This window comes from Lontra canadensis, unplaced genomic scaffold, assembly GCF_010015895.1.
Source record: "Lontra canadensis isolate GAN:19392208 unplaced genomic scaffold, GSC_riverotter_1.0 scaffold112, whole genome shotgun sequence".
NCBI classification, from domain to species: domain Eukaryota; kingdom Metazoa; phylum Chordata; class Mammalia; order Carnivora; family Mustelidae; genus Lontra; species Lontra canadensis.
This window is the reverse complement of record NW_022631106.1, coordinates 3,309,703-3,328,224: the sequence shown is the minus strand read 5'-3', so window position 1 is coordinate 3,328,224 and position 18,522 is coordinate 3,309,703. Positions and strand designations below refer to the sequence as shown.

The window sequence follows — 18,522 nt, the reverse complement described above, 5'->3', positions numbered from 1 at the left end:
TAACTAATCACATCTGCAGCGACTCTATTTCCAAATAAAGTCACATTCTGAGGTACTAGAAATTAGGACTTCAACCTAAGAAATCTGGGAGACACAATTCAAACCATAACACCAAAAAGAGGTGATGAACACCCAGACATGAGCAAGAGGAGGATGTTGTTACCGCCATGCCAGATACTCTCCATTGGCCCCTTTCCAACCTTCTTCACCTTGCTCTGTGCCCAGGAGGCTGACTTCTGTAGGTTGCATGCCCTGTGCCCTAAACCACAACATCATATATACTGATCCATTTACTAGACATGTCCTTTCTACTGGACCTGGTGGCAAATACATATTCATTTCCCAAGCCCCAGTCAGGCAAGAGCTGTTCTGTGGGGGTTTTCTCAGTCCCCTCCCTGAGGAACGGACACTTGATTCTCTGCATCCCCACTGTTCCCACCATAACTTCCACTATGCTTTGTGCTCATTTGCTTACCTATGAGTCCATCAGGGCAGGGCCCATTTCCCAGTCTCTGCAATCCCAAGACCTGGCAGCATGTCTGAGAGATGGAGTTTCCCGTGAATGTTTCTGGAAGAAATATTTTCTTGCCATCCCTGGCCATACGCTCCAGTGCACCCAAGTCCCCCTGATCACAGCTGACTTCTTTCCTCAGTTTTACTCAGAGGGTATTTGTCAGTGGTCTTCAGTGCTTGACCACAGATGTCCCTGCCCCCCTGGGTGGGCATTTCTGTTTGCCCCTTGCACAGGGTTCTTCATGGGACTTCCAGCCACCTGGTCAGGTCTAGGCTTTGAGCTGACCCCTTCTGATCCTCTGCAGACTCCCTGGCTGCCAGAGAGAAGTGTCACTCAGTTCTCATGTGTTGGGTGGGGGATTTACTTCAACTTTTCGGTTCTGTCCTAATTAAGTCACGTTTTGTCAGGGACCTCTTTGTCAAAACCCGAGCGCCGTTTTGGTGGGTGTTTTTCTTTACTTCTCTTTTGCTCGCGGTGTTGGGATTCTCTGCCTTTCCAAGGACACAGCTAGGAGGAGGACGACCAGGCCGTTCAAGGTCGGCTACCATTTGTCTATTTCTACAAGAGCTTTGAGGAAATACTCATTCTTAAAATCCTACCTCCACCTTCCCTGTAGCTTTTCTTTAATATCACCTACCCCGTATTTCCCAGCCTTTCAGTTCTCTTAGAACAAATGCGACTGGTTTCATTGCGGGGTAGGGGACTCGCAGGGGGGCCCCTAATATACACACGAGGGCATCCAGTTTGAGTTTGGTCTGACGCCTTGCTTCAGGGTCCTGCAACATCGCTACCTCTTCAGCAGCTGTGTCGGATTCCTCATGAGAGCATGGAAGACGTGGGCCAAGCGTTTTTAAAAATTGGAAAACAATTATTTAAAAATTTTAATACTATTTTTTGATTGTCTGTAAAAATGTTCCAGTTATGTTAAATGCTACGGTATGCCAAACACACCTGGGTTTTCCGTAGTGCATCCTGCTGCCCCTCAAAACAAATGCCCTCAGCTGGGCAACCTGCAGCTGTGAGAACAAGATGTCCTTCTCCCTTGCCCCTCCTCCTCTCAGAGTGAGGGGCGGGGAGACAAGTCCTGCGGTCCCGAGCTGTCTCCCACTACCGGCGGAGGAAAGACAAGAGTCGAGGCGCTCCCCGCAAGCGCAGCGGAGAGAGGAGGGGGTACCTGGCAGCAGTGATGGGACTTCCTCCCTCCACTCCGGAACTGTGCGCTGGAAAGGCTGGGACTCGGAAACCCAGGCGGCGCCACTAGAGCTTGGAGGAGTCGGGGTGGTCGGTGGGCGGACTCGGGGCGGGTCTATGGGCGGAGCCAGGGTGGGGGCGGGGCCTGCGCGACTGCGCTGGCTGCGAGCGGCGAGCAGCGCCGGCCGCGCTCCCGGGACTCTCGGAGCGCAGGACGCTGGCCGGCTGCGGTCTCTGCGGCTGCCGCTTCCTCCCGAGCGGGCTCGGCCCGGCGCAGCAGGCGGCCGGGGCGATGTGAGCCGGGGCCCGCGGGCGCGGTCGGACCGCTGCGATGTGGCTCAAGCCCGAGGAGGTGCTGCTGAAGAACGCCCTGAAGCTCTGGGTGACTCAGAAGAGCAGCTGCTACTTCATCCTGCAGCGGCGCCGCGGGCACGGCGAGGGGGGCGGCCGCCTCACGGGTAAGGGGCGCGCCGGGGCTGGCGGGCGCAGCGGGCCGGGCCCCGGACCTCGCTCCCCGCCGGGCCCGCGGCCCCCAGCCCGGGGTGCTGCGCAGGGGGCGATTTCGTGGGAGACGCCGGGCCGGGACGGCCCTGCCTCGGGCTTGTTTTCCTTTCGTCTGCATTTCTCTTGCAAGCCCCCGTCGAGGTTGAAGCAAAAGGGACTTGCGGGCTCGTGCGTTTTTGCGGGCGAGGCAGGTGCCTTCGCTGCCTGGCCCAGTGACCGCATGGAGGCCGGACTTGGCTCAGGAATCGAAGGAGAAACGGCGACTGGAGCGCGAGTCTAGGGGGGCAAGGGCCCGCCGGGGAGGAGCGCAGGCCGCGGTGCGGGGCCAGGTGACAGCGGGGCGCGCCCCAGCCGGCTCCGACTCGGCCATCTGGAAGCGCCCGAGTCTCCAGGTGGTGTCTCGGCTGGGGACGCATGGCCGGCCCACCGCCCGGCGCTGCTCGGGAGACCCTGGCAAGCGGGGATTGTCGGGTCTGTGGGCGGGGCGGGCGGGAGACCATCTGCGCACCGGGAGGAGAAACTGAGGCAGTGCGAATCCCAAGCTTTTGATCTTAGTAGCAAAATTGAGCAGGTCATTTCCACCCCCCCGCCGCCCCCATTTGTTTCTAACAAGCAATGATAGGAGGAGAAAACTCAGGCTTGTAAAATTTGTAGAAAACAAAGCATTTTTTTCTAAAAGTTACTCTCCAGAGCTCTGTGATCAAGCGTTTGGAAAAATTGAGGCCAGCTGGCATAGCTGGGCCACCTGTTTAAATGGGTCAATGGAGGAACAGTTTATTAGCCTTTTTCACTTGTGTCTAGGGAATCTATATGGAATTTCTAAATTTTGGAATCTGAAATAAAAGAGACCTTAGTTCTTTCCCCCCATTACATCCCTGCTTATACTGAGAATGAGTATGAGACCAAGGCTGGAGAGAGAGGCCAATAGACTGAGTTTGGGTCTCTAGGCTCACTGCTCGTTACTCCAGTGTTTGCTTATTCTGGGGGAAGGTTCTCCTGGAGTAAAGTCGAATGGGGAGATGTGAGCAATAGTCCCTGAAATAGAACTAACTGCTGTGGGAATTACCCTTCCGGTACTTTGGACTCGGAAGGTGAGAAGCTGGCAGTTGGATGCCATGAGAGGGTGGATTTCACTGAGTGTCAAGGGGTGGGCATGATTAGGTGGCGTTCTGAATGGAAGGGTGGTGGGGTGGTTGAGGAGTCTGGATGAAGGACGTAGTAGTGGGGTGACTTGTCGTGGTGAGTAGTGGGGACAGATTGGGCAGCAGGTAGGCCTGCTCTGGGAGCTGCTCTAAGCTCTGAGGGAGGGAGTTAGTGGAGGAAGTGGGAGGCCATAGAGGCCTTGGTGAGTCCCTGAGCAGCACAGTGGCACTTCATGCCAGAGCTCTTGGGAAATGGAGGTTGGTGGTGCCCTGTGAGGCCCATCAGAGGCAAAGAGGCCAGAGATGTGGTTTTTCCCCCCAGTCCTTCCAGGGCAGTGTGTCTTAATTTTTGATGTGTTAAACACAGTACCTGGCCTGTAAATGGTCTCCTTTAGTGGAGGGTGAGGACAGGGTTTGAACGTGTGGAACATCTGCCCAGCAAGTGTTTTTTACCATTAATCCACTGCTCACTGATATTGTGGGGTGTTCTTGTGGCTGCCTTGAGAAAGACCAGGGTATTCGGCTTCTAGCAAGGGAGACAGGTCCAGGCAAGCGGGCCAAAGCCTCAGATACGATGCCTGATAGAGACTGAGGTCAACCTCCCTTCCAGAGAGCCTGGCTTTATTGTCTAGAATCTACTGCGATGAATGCAAAATGATGCAGCCGCCCCTCCTTGTCGCATTCCAAAATCAAGCAGGTCTCATGTCATCATACCCGTGGCTTTGGCCTTACTTGGCATATACTTTGGGTTTGGGTTTATGGTGAGTATGCACCATTTTCTTGTTAAAGACAATACGATTGAGAAAACAAACAAACAAAAAACCATAAAAAGGCAGATGACACTTTGCTTTATTTCTTGGGGACTCAGAACCTCTTCTTGATGTTAGAAGTGTGACATCTCTTTGGCTGCTAGATACTTTACCTTCAGGGTTTTAGCTGGGAAGCAACTAACCAGAGCCATGCTGATTGAGCAACCCAGAGTTACCACATCCACCAATGAGCTGGTCCTAACCCAACCACTTATATATGTTGTAAAGTCAAGATTATGTGACACAGAGGGCAGCTTCATGTTGGTGGTGGTTTTCAGAATATGTAGAATTCTAATTTAGCAATTTATTGTAAAGGTTTAAGACTTCAGACAGAGTTAATGAAAATAATGAGGGCTAACATGCATATTCTGCATATTTTTTTGGAGAGAAGCAAGTAGAAATGGGTTGAGAGGATTTGAAAATAAAATGTAAGGGAGTGGTAATGAAGTGTCTTTTTTTTATTGTGATGCTGAGTTTGTTATTAGTAGGAGCTTAAACATATGAGATCTCCATTGGCATTTAATCTGACATGTTTAAAAATTGCCCACCCTCAGAAATAAAAGGTTTTGTTTCATTGAGGATTATAATTAATCTTCCTATTAATATACATACACTCACACCTATATACATTTCCTGTATCCATCTCCAGTTTTATTTTCTCTATAACTGTCTCTCACTTTCTAACATACAATATATTTCTTCATTTTGTTCATTGTTTCCCCATGCTGAATTGTCTGTTTTAGGAAGGCAGGTATTTTACATATGACAGTGCCTAGCACATAGTATATGCTCATTAAATGTTTGTAGGGTGAATACGTGAATGAATATATGCATGAATGATGGAATCTATTTTTTTCTTAAAGGCTGGGTGGAGGGGGAGGGTCCAGTTTTTCTGACTGAGGCTGAGCTGATCACATGAGATAGGAACATCCCCTCTCTCTTCTGGGCTTCCTGTTTACCTGGCAGTATGATCACTGTGGAAAGCTGGAGGTAGTGGGTGGGAAACAAAGACCTCTTCCTTCTGTCTTTTTTTGTAGCACCCGACTTTTAGGGGGAAGGATCAGGGCCTCAGCTTTTCAGGTGGCCTGTTACCATCCCCTAGGATCTATCTGGGGAAGGACATCCTGGGCTTGAGACAGTAGTGGGAGGCAGAGACCTTTTCCTCCAGTTAGAACATGGTGTGGCTGAATATAGCATCATAAAATGTTTCCAAAGCTCCTGGGACAGAAGCGATTTTGCTGCTCTGGAAGGGAGGAAGTTAAGGTATGCAAGTATTCGGTTGCATACAGTCTCTAGCCCTTGGGAATATTTTTAAATTATTTTTAACTTTTTAATTTAAACGTAGTTGATGCACAATGTTACATTAGTTTCAGGTGTATGGGAATATTTCTTAAGTTTAATCAGCTCTGGGAGAACTGAGTGGGAGAAGTTAGCATTTGGGAGGGGCCGACAGAACACACCCTTGCTGTCCTCTCCCCATTGTTCCCTGAAGCACTTAAAATGAGCAGCACAAACATAACTTTATTTACTTATATATTTTATTTACTTATTTGGCAGAGAGGTTATAAGTAGACAGAGAAGCAGGCAGAGAGAGAGGGGGAAGCAGGCTCCCTGCTGAGCAGAAAGCCCAATGTGGGGCTCAGTCCCAGGACCCTGAGATCACCACCTGAGCCGAAGGCTGATGCTTAACAGATTGAGCCACCCAGGCGCCCCAAACATAGCTTTAAAGACTGAATGTCAGTCACCCAGATGGCTGCTCTGAATGATTTTATTTTTCAGTGTTCTATTATGTGTGTTCCTGTATAATCTTGCACTTCTTTCCCCAAAGAAGCTGGCAGTTAAAAAATTGTAATTTGAAGAAAATTTTGATGTTTTCTACTTTCCAGAATGTTTACCTTCAGCCCCTGTTCCTGTCACTGCATTTATAATAGGGGCTAACAGTTTCCTCAATAGCTAGGGTCACAGGAGGAAGCAGAGTGTAGTGGAAAATAGGGGCTTTGAGTTAAGATAAGCCTATTGATTACAAATCCAGGGCAGAGAGGCCTTGTGCTAGTTTATTTCGTTTCTTTGAGCTTTAGTTTAACAGCTTCGACAGGAACAATGATGAAACTTACTTTAGAGGGTTACAAACTATTTCACTAATATAGAGTGGCACACTCTATATTCTGGCAGCTCCCAGCATTTTAGATTCCTACCAGCAATGCACAAGAATTCTAATTCAAACAAGGCTTAGAATTAAAACTATATGAGGGGCTCAGCTAGCTGCACTTGCCACCTTGCAGGTTTGGAAAAAAAAAAAAAAGTCATACTTAAAGAATTGACTAACGAAAGGGCTTCTTAGAATAAACGTGCTATAAAGAAGTTTGCATTCTAGTGGATATAGAAAACACTTATTACCAATGTATGTATGTATGTATGTATGTGTTATGTATTTAAAGATTTTTATTAGAGAATGAGCATGTGAGAGCGGTGAGTGGGAGGAGGGGCAGAGGGAGAGGAAGAAGCAGACGCCCTGCAGAGCAGGGAGCCCACGCAGGGACTCAGTCCCAGGACCCTGGGATTGTGACTTGAGCTAAAGTCCGACATTTAACTGATTGAGCCACTCAGGCACCCCATTACTGCAGTATTTAATAAGTGTAATTGGAAAGTTAAATATTTAAATAGCAGTTTGTGCTAACAGGATTTGCTTACAGAGCTTCTTTGAAATCTTTTGTTAAATCTTAGTAAATAAAGGGAACTTCACCTTGGTGTTCCAGGCATTGAGTGTGAGTGAGTCACCGCGCCCAGAGTGAATTGTCTGCTGTCACTGGAACAGTGTCCCAAAGTCTGGGGGATATGAACCTGACACCAGGGTTTCATGTGGGGTCATTAGTCTTGCTTAGAATGACTCTGTTGAAAGGTTGGAAACTGGTGAAGCCCAGGTGTTGCCTTTCTTGGCGAGTCCATTTGACATTGATTGTAGTCTTGCTCAGGTGGCTGAACTTGTTCGTGTTTTTTTGCCTGCATTCATTCATTCATTCATTCATTCATTCAAAGTAGGCTCCACACCCAATGTGGGGCTTGAACTCACCACCCTGAAATGAAGAGTCACATGCTCCACCGACTGAGCCAGCCAGGTGCCCCTGAATTTGCTGGTGGTTTTAATCTTCGGTTTAACGGGGCAGTCTTTGCATTGTGTAGAGTTCCAGATAATGGCTCTAGAGTCTTATGTGCTTTGGTCTTGTTTTCCAAAAGTACAATAAGGAAGAAACACAAATAAAAGAAGCATTTTGATTTTAGGAGCATAAATTGGAAGATATCTTCCAATACAGATATACAGGTAAAATAACTGATTTATTTTTAAGGGCTGATAAGCTATTAGTAAAAGCTTGGGGGTTTCCAACAGTTGCCTTTAATGAAAGCATAAGAAGTGCACTGTAATTAGGTAATCAAACAAGGCAGGGACTGTGTCCCTCGAGGAATAATGTGAGGTACAAATGTGTGGGTGGCACAGTAGCAGAGGCTAGAGCCAGCCATCTCAGCCTAATTGGAACTCTTTAGGAAGAGCTGAAAATGATTGAGAGGCTTGTAGCTTTTAAAGAATTCATTTATTAGCCGTGAAGGGATAGGATTTTATGATCCTGACTCTATATTCTGGCAGCATTGGTTAGAGGAGGAATTTATTTTAAATGAAAGTAGTAAATCTGATCATATTTCCAGGACAGATTTTCCCCCTAATTTTAAAAACTTTAATCATTTGTACTGAAACCAGCCCTGAGCAAATTTTAACAGCTGCTTGGGTGTTGCATGAGCTATCCTGTACCACGTCTTTCTCCTTCCCTTTCTCCTCATAAGCACAGACACTCCAGCTTGTTAGGTACTTCCCAGGACCTCGCCTTGCCGTCCCTTCTGCAGGAGGTGCCCTCACCTCCCCCTCTGCCTGGCTAATTCCTTTCTCCCTCTCTCACCCTTCAGATCTCAGTCTGAGTCCACTGCCTGGTGATGGTGCCCTGGACCCCTCCCTCCTCTGATCCTCTTCTCCTGCCTCTGCTTTTTCCTTTATAGTGCTTACACTGTGCTGTGATGTGGCCTTTTGTGGCTTTATCACTTTCTGGGGAACCGGATCGTGAGCTTCAGGACAGAGCTCCCAGCTCTGTGTCCCTCACCATTATGCCTCCAGCAGTGAACAGTGTCTGTCACTAGAGCACTCAATAAATACTTAGCAAATCCATGGCTATTGAGGTAGAATTGATAGGTGTGAGCCTTTGAGGTTGAGAAATGTTTCGTATCATCCTAAAAATGGGAATTATGCAAAAAACAGGAATAAATAATAGCGTCGTCATTGCATTTTCTCAGGCCTGCCCTGCATGCCTGTAAGGACTAGTGGTGGTTTGTCAGCTGTGCCAGCCCAGCTGTTAGAACTGCCCGTTGGTAACCTTTATGTAAATGACCCTATACAGACCCAGAATGATTTCCCTAGTACATCACCAGCCAACTGACACAGCTCTGCGGAGATGAGTCATTAATATTCCTGAACATTTGGTGGGTCTGTTGTTCCACCAGATTTTATTTTTCTGCTTCCTGCTTTTCACTTTAAAAAAGGAAGGAAAAATCAACAACAAAATAAACAGCCCTAAAGAAACTCTCCTGAGGAAAGGGTACTGTATGCTGTGATTGATTTTCTTCTGAACAAGTAGTTACTGATAGAGAATGGATATTCAAAATATTCAAAAATAATAAATAAGATTGTAGTTTGCCTGAAGCTTTAAGATGGGAAATCTATGTGCACAAGAGGATATAATGTAAATATAAAATATAAGTAATACAATACCTATCACCTGTCACTAAAAAATAGAATATTTGCAATGTTTAAGAGTTCTCCTGAGTTTTTCTGATTACATTCCCCTCCTTAATACATTGTTGAGTTTTGTGTGCTTTTATAACTTTATACAAAAGGAATAATATCTTACTTATTTTTCCTGAAGCTTATTTTTCCACATCCTAGTTATATTTATAGTTTTATATATACATATAGTTGTATTTCTCTACTGTTGAACGATGTTGATGTGTATAGCCATGTTCATTCATTTTTGCTGCTAGGTAGTAATCCATTAATCCAGTAATCCAATAATAATCCATTATTTATTTTCTTGTCAGTTGATATTTGGGTTTCTAGTTGTTTTTTTAAATTATAAATAATGCTGCTATGGACATTTTTTTTTTTAAGATTTTAAAGAGAGAGAGCACGCACAAGCAGGGGGAGTGGCAGGCAGAGAGAGAAGCAGGCTCCCCGCTGAGCAAGAAGTCTGATAAAGAGCTCAATCCCAGGACTATGGGATCATGACCTGAGCAGAAGGCAGACGCTTACCCGACTGAGCCACCAAGGTGCCCCTGCTATGAACATTCTTGTGTAGTGTTCGTATGAGTGGAAGTTTCTCCAGGGACTATACCTGTTAGTGACCCTGTCAGGTGTATCAGCCAAAATGGGCTAGGTTATGCTATGATAACAAATACCCCAAACATCTCTGTGCACCCACATTAGTTTATTTCTCCCTCATGGTATACATCCAGTGGGGTCCCCAGGGTTCTTTTCTCATGTAGGTACTCCAAGATGGCCTGACTGGAGGCTCCATTCCTAATGTTTCCATGGTTGCATAGTAAGGGAGAGGTGGGGTGTGGGGGGGTGACAGTTTGGTGAATCTCATGCTGGTTTTTAGAGCTTGCACCTGGCAGTGACACCCATCCCTTCTATTAATTTTGTTTGTTTATTTTATTTATTTATTTATTTTCATTTTTTTGGGTAAGCTCTATGCCCAGTGTTGGGCTTGAACTCATCACCCTGAGCTCAAGCATCGCATGCTCTACCAATTTAGCCAGCCAGGCACCCCTATTCACTTTATATTGGCCAAAGCAAGTTACATGGCTCTGTAACCTCAAGGGCATGGGGAAGTGCCTTTTTCTTAATTTAGGAGCTATGTGTGTGTTTGTGTGTGTACATGCACATGTGTCTGTTCTGTATTCTTTTTGAAATATTAAAAATATTTCTCTATGAGTAGACTTTTTTTTAAGATTTTATGTATTTATTTGACAGAAACAGACCGAGAGAGGGACCACAAGCAGGGGAAATGGGAGAGGGAGAAGCAGACTCCCCACTGAGCAGGGAGCCTGATGTGGGGCTCCATCCCAGGACCCTGGGCTCATGACCTGAGCGGAAGGCAGATGCTTTACAACTGAGCCACCCAGGTGCCCCATGACGACTTTTTGTTTTTGTTTTGGGTCTTTTGAAGAACCAACATTCTTAATTTCCATGCAGCCAAGTGTACAATCTTTTCGTGCAAGAGTTTATACTTTCTGTTACTTGTTTAAAAAGAAGTCCTTAAAAGTGAATTTTTAGGCTGATGATGAAGGGCAATCCTGAGATGATGGCTGAAAGACCTCCTCTAGGTCCAGCTTAGAGTGGGGCAGAAGGCTATAGGACAGCTCCGAGGAGAAGGGAAATAGATAAGCACCTAATGTTCTTGCATGTGCTGAAGGGAGGTCTGTGCGCTAGAGAGAAATTATGGGTAAATTATTTATTTCTCTTAGAGTGTGTTTGCATGAGGTGGGGGGAGGGGCCGAGGGGGAGGCCAAGTGGGTTCCACACTCAGTGTGGAGCCAGATTCTGGGCTCAGGCTCACAACTCTGAGATCATGACCTTAGCTGAAATCAAGAGTGGGACGCTTAACCGACTGAGCCACCCAGGCATCCCGTGGGTAAATTATTGATACATAAAAAGCTAAGTCAACCAAAAATTCTGGGGCAATTGTGAACTCCAGGGAAAATGAAAAGTTGTATAGTTAGGACTGTTTTCTTAGTTTTACCACAAAGCTCAGCTCTCAATAATGTTCACATAGTTATAATGTAAATATTGACTAGTGATCTAACCAAGCCTAAGTGAGGTGTGAGTGCTAGGCGGTGGTGGTCAGTGAAAAGGAACTAAACCCTCTACTTCTGAAAGCTACCAGTGAATGGCTCAAGTAAAAATTCAAGAGATGGTAGTATAAACGTGTTCTTCAGAGTTGCAAGGGTAAATGCAAAAAGAATCAGTTAAGAATTGGAGGTGATTGCTTTCAGGGAGGTGGGAAGTGGGAGTAGGGAGAGGTGAGGGGGCTGTTGTGTTTCTCACCAAACCTTGTAGAATTATAGGTTTCTTTATAGGCACATGTAAATTGGGTAAAATGTGGACTGAATCTAAAATTTGGGAGAGCTTGGCATTTTTTCTGGTTACCAGCTCTGTATGAGTAATGGGGATAAAGAGAGGACTTGAAGCATTGTTGCATTCTTGCCTTATGGACCATGATTACTCTTGGATTGCCCAGGCCGCAGATATCTGTCCTCTCAGTAAACTATATTTAGCCTTCAAAATGTCTAGCATGTGTGGGGTGTGTCAGTTTCACAGAGGCTTAGGATCTAATTTCAGAAATGCATCTAATCTAGTCAGGTACCTTTATTTGAAATTAAAAGATAGCTACTCTGGATTTTTTTTCTCTCTAGAGAGGAAATCAGTTCAGAGTTATGTTTTCATCTCTGACCTAGCCTCAGAGATGTGGTTCTGTGACTAGCCCATTTCTTCTGGGGTCTCAGTTTCTTTGCCTGCAAAACAATTACTAGTATCATTATTATTGTTATGAGAGTTTTATAATAATAGCAATGGAAGATTTCATACTTCAAACTGTCATAGTTTCTAGATATGTTTGCAAAATCCATTTAATTATTTGTATTTGGAGAAGAAGGAAAAAGCCAACAGAACATTTCATTCAATAATGCCAGACCTTGTGTTCTCATGAAGCTTATGACCTGGGGGAATGGGGAAAGCTAGTGGTGGTGGTAAAGTGATTATTAAACCACGAAATACAGAATTATAAATGATGGTAATTGCTGGGGGTGCAGTGGCAATGAGAGGGAATAACAGGGGAGCTAATATAGAGTGGAGTGTCAGGGAGCATTTCTCTGAGGACCTGTGATCTTAGCTAAGACCCGCAGGGTATGTAGGATGGTGTTAGGTGGGTAAAACCTGGAGGAAAGAGGCAGAGGAAACAGCCTGTGTAAGAGCTCTGTGGCCTCTGAGAAGCTCTCTGGGCAAGTTCAGTTTGATGTGCTTATGAGCCATCTAGAAAGGCTTGTAGGGGAGGAAAACAGAGGGGATGGGGGAATGGTCAGGAGAATGGGAGGAAATGAGCAGAGTGTATTTACCAGTGGTCAAGAGAAAAGTTTATTCAAGAAGGAGGGAGGGAAGCCAGATGACTGTGCAGTATGGTATGGAAAAGGCTCATGGGACATTGGCACCCTCAGTGGGAGCAGTTCGGGTGCAGGTAGGCGGGATGTGGGCGTAAAAGGCTGGGGAGAAAGTGGGCATGCATGTGGAGGCAGCTTTATCAAGGTGGTATTTGGTGGGTTTTGGTTGTTATTTCAAACTTATTTTTTGTCAGCAAATGGTAGAGCGTCTGTTGAAAGCTGCATCTGTAGGTGTGAACTTGGGGAGGGGCTGCTGGGACTTGAAGTGGGCAATGACTAAGATTCGAATAGGTCAGCAAAGTAGGTAAGGCATCCAGGTGAGCAGGATCTCAAGAGACAATTCCCAAGGAAGTTTGGTTTGGAAATAAGGTTAAGTACTCAGTACTGGGGGAAAAAATTACCTCAAAGAATCTGTAACTGACCACCAAAAGGATGAACTAATTTAAATGGATCCCAGGGATGTTGGCTCAGACTGGACAGTGGTTGTATCACTAGCCAAAAGAAATTCTTTGAGGAAACCATGGCAACTTAAAAATTGGTTGTTACTTGCTTGGCATTTGGTGCCTTGTTGAGGTGCCTGTGTGTGAGATGCCCCTTGAACCATCTTGTCTGGGGTTTTGACTATGTAAATAGTCTTTTGTTATCAATAATGTTATTAGCATTCAAATGATAGAATTTATTTCTAGAAGGAAAATACAGATTAAATATCATTTCAGTAAATTACAAAGATTGACCAGGAAGTTTGACTATCCTGAATTATTGAGTCCATTCAACAGTGTTTTAAGTAAATACATGGCCCAATGTTTGGGATATAGGGATGTTTTAATAAGAAAATGTGTTAGCATTCTTTTTTTTTTTTTTTTAATGTGTTAGCATTCTTAAAATGGGATTGTTCTACGGGCACCTGGGTGATTCAGTGGTTAAGCATTTGCCTTTTGGTTCAGGTCATGATGTCAGGGTCCTGGGATCGAGCTCTGGGTTAGGTTCGGAGTCTACTTCTCTGTGTCCCAACGCACCCCCACCACCCCCACCCCTGGGCTTGTGCTCTCTCTCTCTTTAAAAAAATGGGATTGGCCTAGTGATGAAGGTTTGGAAGGAACCTTGCGAAGCAGTATTTGCATGACAGACACAATTTTAAAAGAAAGAAACAGAAGTTCAACCTCAGGTAGAGATTTGGTTATTAACACCTACGCTGGGAGCATAGTGAGCTAAAGTTAGATTTTGAGTTTCTGTTATATTGCTATTGCAATGACATGTAAAATGTAAGCAAGGCATTAACATTTCTTTAGGAATGTGTAGGTCACAATCTTCCATCTATCAAGGATTCAATCACGGCAAGGATTTGGCTGGAGAGATTAGGTTTTAGTAAAACCAGTCTCAAAACTGTGTGCACACATGCGCATTTGCATGTGTTTTTGTTTTAACCTTTAGTTTCCCGTATGTTTTTGAGATAAAGGAGAATGTGGACACTCATTCAGGTTTCAAAGTGGACAGTGTTTAATCTCAGTACAATGGAGCTGCCTCTTAATGTGGGGATTAGGTTCCAAAAGCAAGATGAAGGACAAAAATTGCTTGAAAAATAACCCTTAAAATCAGCAGGGCCCCTTTCTTGTGTTCATGTGACTAGGAGTTCCTAGGAAGTGGGGGCCTGTGTGGAGCCCGAGCCTCTAGCCCCCAGGGAGCTCACACCAAGGTTCCCTGCTCCTGGATTGAGGGGCGGTCCATGTAGCAGTTGTTTGGCCTCTGGCTGGTGCATGGTGTTGAAGTAGATGAGTTAACATGAAATGTGTGTCTGCTTGTGGCTGCTTGCTGGTTGAAGTGAAGTTCCTGAGCCAGCTTCGTGGCCAGCTGAAGCTAAGAGTGATGACACTACACTTGGGCACAATAATTTGGGAATTGCTATTAGGTGAGGTTGATGGTAGCATTTACTGGATCTACAGGTCTGATGTCTGTTGCTCTGATACACACGGTGAAAAGGTCTGTGCTAAGTGGATGTTGTTCCGTCTTGCAGTCTTTTGCTTGTCCTCATTTATCCAAATAAAACATTCAGGTTTGAGGAGAGGGGTTTGGAGAGCCACTTTAGGAATTGGGAAGTTCTCTTCAATAGGATTTGTCTCCCACTGCAAAAGCTGCTTTTCTTGTGTGATTTTTAACTTCCTATATGACCTGGAGAGCCGGATTTGAGTATTTTATATTTCACAGCGAAAAGTTAATTTAGAAGCATGTCATAGTACACTTACTTTCTTTGAATTAAGATTTGCAGAAACCCTAACTATAGGCAAAACCAGAAATGTGTTGATGGTACTTGAAATCTTGGTAAGGTTCAAGACCAGAATCTCCACAGGTGAGCATCCATTTATACCGGAAGGATCATTAGAAGGTCTGTGTGTATGTGTGTGTGTGTGTGTGTGTGTGTGTGTGTGTGTGGAAACGAGGGAAAAAAAGAGAGAAGGGGGAGAGGCAGGGAGAATCTAAGAGAGACTTGAATGGCAGATATACTCACACCAAAAGAGATCATAATCGCAGAAGCTTTGAAAACACATGCTTTAATCTGCTATATGAATAATATTGACATACACATTCCTAAAAAGTTGTATTTAGAATCAGAATTTTATACATTGGACAGTTTTCCCATCACAGTTTCAGAGAGATGTACATTTTAAGTACAGAGCAAATGATTAAAAATGTGTGGAGAAATCTATAAATTGAAAAATCTATAAATATGAATATTTCAGATGTAAGCTTTTTTAAAATTACAAACTAAGAATGACTTGGTTGATCAAAACTGTCAAAAACAAAGGGGGATGGGGACCTTTGTCTTCAGAATGTCAGTGGTAAAAGGCAGTAAAGGCTGAGGATTAAAGGAAATTAGAGACATGGCTGAGTGTAATGCCCAACCCTAGAATGGGTCCTGAACTGGAAGGAGAAACATTCTATCAACATGCTGTTGTTGGGTCAATGACGAAACTGGAATACAAATTGGAGATAAAAGTACCATGTGTGTTATACTTAGTGAGGTTGATAATGATGCTATTGTTGTATAAGAGGATACCTCTCCTTATTCATAGGAATAGGTCTCCCTTCAATTCAAAAAATATGTCTGTGCTTAATTATATCATATCATGTATCAAGAGAAAGAGAACAAATACAGCAAATGGGGTATTGCTGTTAACAGTAAACAGATCTGTTTCATAGCAAAAGGTATTTGAGTGTTCTTTGTCCTGTTTTAATTCCCGAAGCTATTCTACGAACTTGAAATTATTTCCAAATAAAAAGATAAATAACTTTAAATATGAACTTGAAGCACTTGTCCACTTTGATAGAGGTATTTTTAGCCTATAATACCAAAATATAAAATATAATTGTAACTTACAAAAAATAACCCTTTGGGAAATTTCTGCTGGAAAAAATAGATTTATTGTGAATCTGAACTACGCACCCTCTGCTTTTCTTATTGAAACAAACATTGTTGTAACCTGCCCCGCCCCATACAGAGAGTACAGAGTGGGGGTGTGGCAGGGTCAGGGGGGAGGGACAGAAAGAAGGAGGGAGAGAACTTTAAGCAGGCCCCAAGCTTAGTGAGGAACCGAAGGTAGGGTTTGATCCCATGACGCCAAGATCATGACCTGAGCCAACATCAAGAGTCGAGACGCCTAACCAACTGAGCTACCCAGATGCCCCATGTAACCTGCTTTTTAAAGAGTTGAGGTTTCTTGTGGTCCCAGGTGCCACGTGCAATAGGGCAGGTGGTGTCTATAGATATTCACCACCTGCCCCAAATTGTAAGTGACTTTCATATATCATGTGTTATATATTACAGTGTTCGGTTAGACCTTTATTGTGGTCAAGAAACAGTTGAATTTTAAAAGAAGGAAAAGCTAGGAAAACAAATGGATTCAGCAAGTATTTACTGTGTGCTTCCGTGTGCCCACCTCTTTTCCAGGCAGTGAGCAAAACAAAGTCCGGCCCTCAGGGAACTTAACTCCACTACAATAATTAATCTAGAGTAACTCTAGTCTCTCTATTCTAGTAATTACTTCTCTTGTAATTAACCTCAGACTCAAATTCTCAAGTGTGCCCTGAAGTCCCCTTAAATATATCAGTCTCATTTTAAACTTCCTTCTTTAAAATATTTTGTGTTGCCTTTACCACACTAGAAGAGGTTGGTTTTTGTAGTCCTTGTCCTTAAAAACTGAACTGTTGAATCAAGTAAGTTAGGGCTCCTGACCCCTGTATTTTGGGTTCTTGCTGGCCTTAGGGACATTGTCTTTGAGCCCTGTGGTAGCACCAGATGAACTGAAGTAGCTTCTGGCCCCCTGAAGTCTTTCTGACCCCTTTTCCTCATCAGGGGCTAAGGCAGTGCAGCCTGGCTCAGGGCCTTTCCAGGCTCTGTCTTGGGGTCTGGACATTGTCCACGGGCTCAGCCCGCCTGTGCTCTGGAAGTGTTGGCATAGTCAGCTCCTGTGGTGCTTCTGGGCACCCCTGCTCCCTTTCCCTTTTTGTGAAGCCACTCAGCAGCCCTCCGTAGGTGACTGGAATGAAGTGGGCTCATTTTCCTATTTAAAAATAACCTCAGCAGCTGTGGGTTCAAGTCTCCCAGTCACGGGGATGACCTCTGTGCCACTGCCGGGACTTCCAGTTGTCATGCCTCTGGGGGTGACAGCAGGGTGAATGTTGGAGCTGGGGTTCTGGAGGCCACCAGCCATATTCCGTTTTTTACAGATGGGCCTGATTGATCTGAGGCAGTGATGCTCTTGCTCTGTTTTCACTTGATTGAGTTTAGCCCTTTACAAAAAGGTGAAGGGACTCCTGAAACAGGCGTTCCCATGGCTTCATCCTGCAGCCGAGTTTAGTTCCCCCAGACCTGCTACCCCTCATCTTGTGCTGGGCTGGTGTCTGTTGAGACCCCTGTTTTGTTTTGTTTTTAAAAGACGTTAAGTAACAGATTTCTAAAAATGCAGAACAGAAAATTTACAATTTTAAGTATTTAAAAAAGAGATTTACCCATTATTTTTTAGAGAGAGAGAGTGCATGAGCACACCCGTACACGCATGCACACATGTGTGGGAGAGTTGGGAGATGGGGAGAGGGAGAGAGAGACTCTCAAGCAGACTCCCTGCTGAGGGCAGAGACTAACATTGGGTTTGATCTCATGACCTCAGCAGAAATCCAGAGTTGGAAGCCCAACCAACTGAGCCACCCAGATGCCCCCCATTTTAACTCTTTTTAAAAAAAGATTTTATTCATTTATTTAAGAGAGATCAAGCGAGCACATGCACATAAGTGCCGTGGGAGGGGCAGAGGGAGAGGATAAGTCGCCCCTCTGTTGAGCGTGGAGTCCAACGCAGGGCTCCGTCTTAGGATCCTGAGATCATGACCTGAACTGAAGGAAATCAAGAGTTGGTTGCTTAACGGACCCAGCCACCCAGGTGCCCCCATTTAAACCATTTTTAAGTGTGTAGTTAAGTGGCAGTAAGTACACCCACATCATTATATAACCATCACCACCATCCATCTCCAGAACTTTCTCATCTTCCCAAACTGGAACTCTGTCTCACAACCTCCCCACCCCTCCTCCTGGCAACCCCCATTCTATTTTCTGTCTCCATGAGTCTGACTACTCTAGGTCCTGCATAAAAGTGGAATCATACAGTATTTGTCTTTTTTTTTTTTTTAAGATTATTTATTTATTTATTTGACAGACAAAGATCACAAGTAGGCAGAGAACTTCCTACTCTTTGAAGGCTGAATAAAATCCCATTGCACGTATATACCGCATTTGGCTTGACTAGTCATTGATTCATAGACGCTGAATTGCTTCTGCCTTTTCGCTATTGTGAATAATGAGGCTATGAACAGATGTGCAAATATCTATTCAGGTCTCCGCCTTCAGTTCTTTTGGATCTATACCTAGAAGTGGCATTGTGGGATTGTGCAGGAATTCTATATTTAATTTTCGAGGAGACTCTTGATTTTTGCATCTGATTCTTCTGGCCTCTGGACTTGACTGAATGGCTAGGACTGTACTCCGTTTGCTGGGGCTGTGGCCCTGGTCCTGGGTCCCCAGCTTCCTGAATACTCTCAGCCTAACTCTTTCCATTAGGGTTGA

The 18,522-nt window shown here is 44.8% G+C and overlaps 1 protein-coding gene across 12 annotated transcripts in view; it reads left to right on the top strand.

The window, feature by feature from the left end:
- The first annotated feature begins 1,882 nt into the window (after window positions 1–1,882).
- TBC1D8 (TBC1 domain family member 8) overlaps window positions 1,883–18,522 on the top strand; it is a 102,896-nt gene continuing 86,256 nt past the window's right edge. For all 12 annotated transcript variants that reach the window (XM_032840344.1, XM_032840341.1, XM_032840340.1 and 9 more), the window contains exon 1: window positions 1,883–2,163. In XM_032840344.1, the coding sequence (XP_032696235.1) occupies window positions 2,037–2,163 (127 nt within the window). In that variant the 5' untranslated portion in view covers window positions 1,883–2,036. The remainder of the gene's footprint in view (window positions 2,164–18,522) is intronic.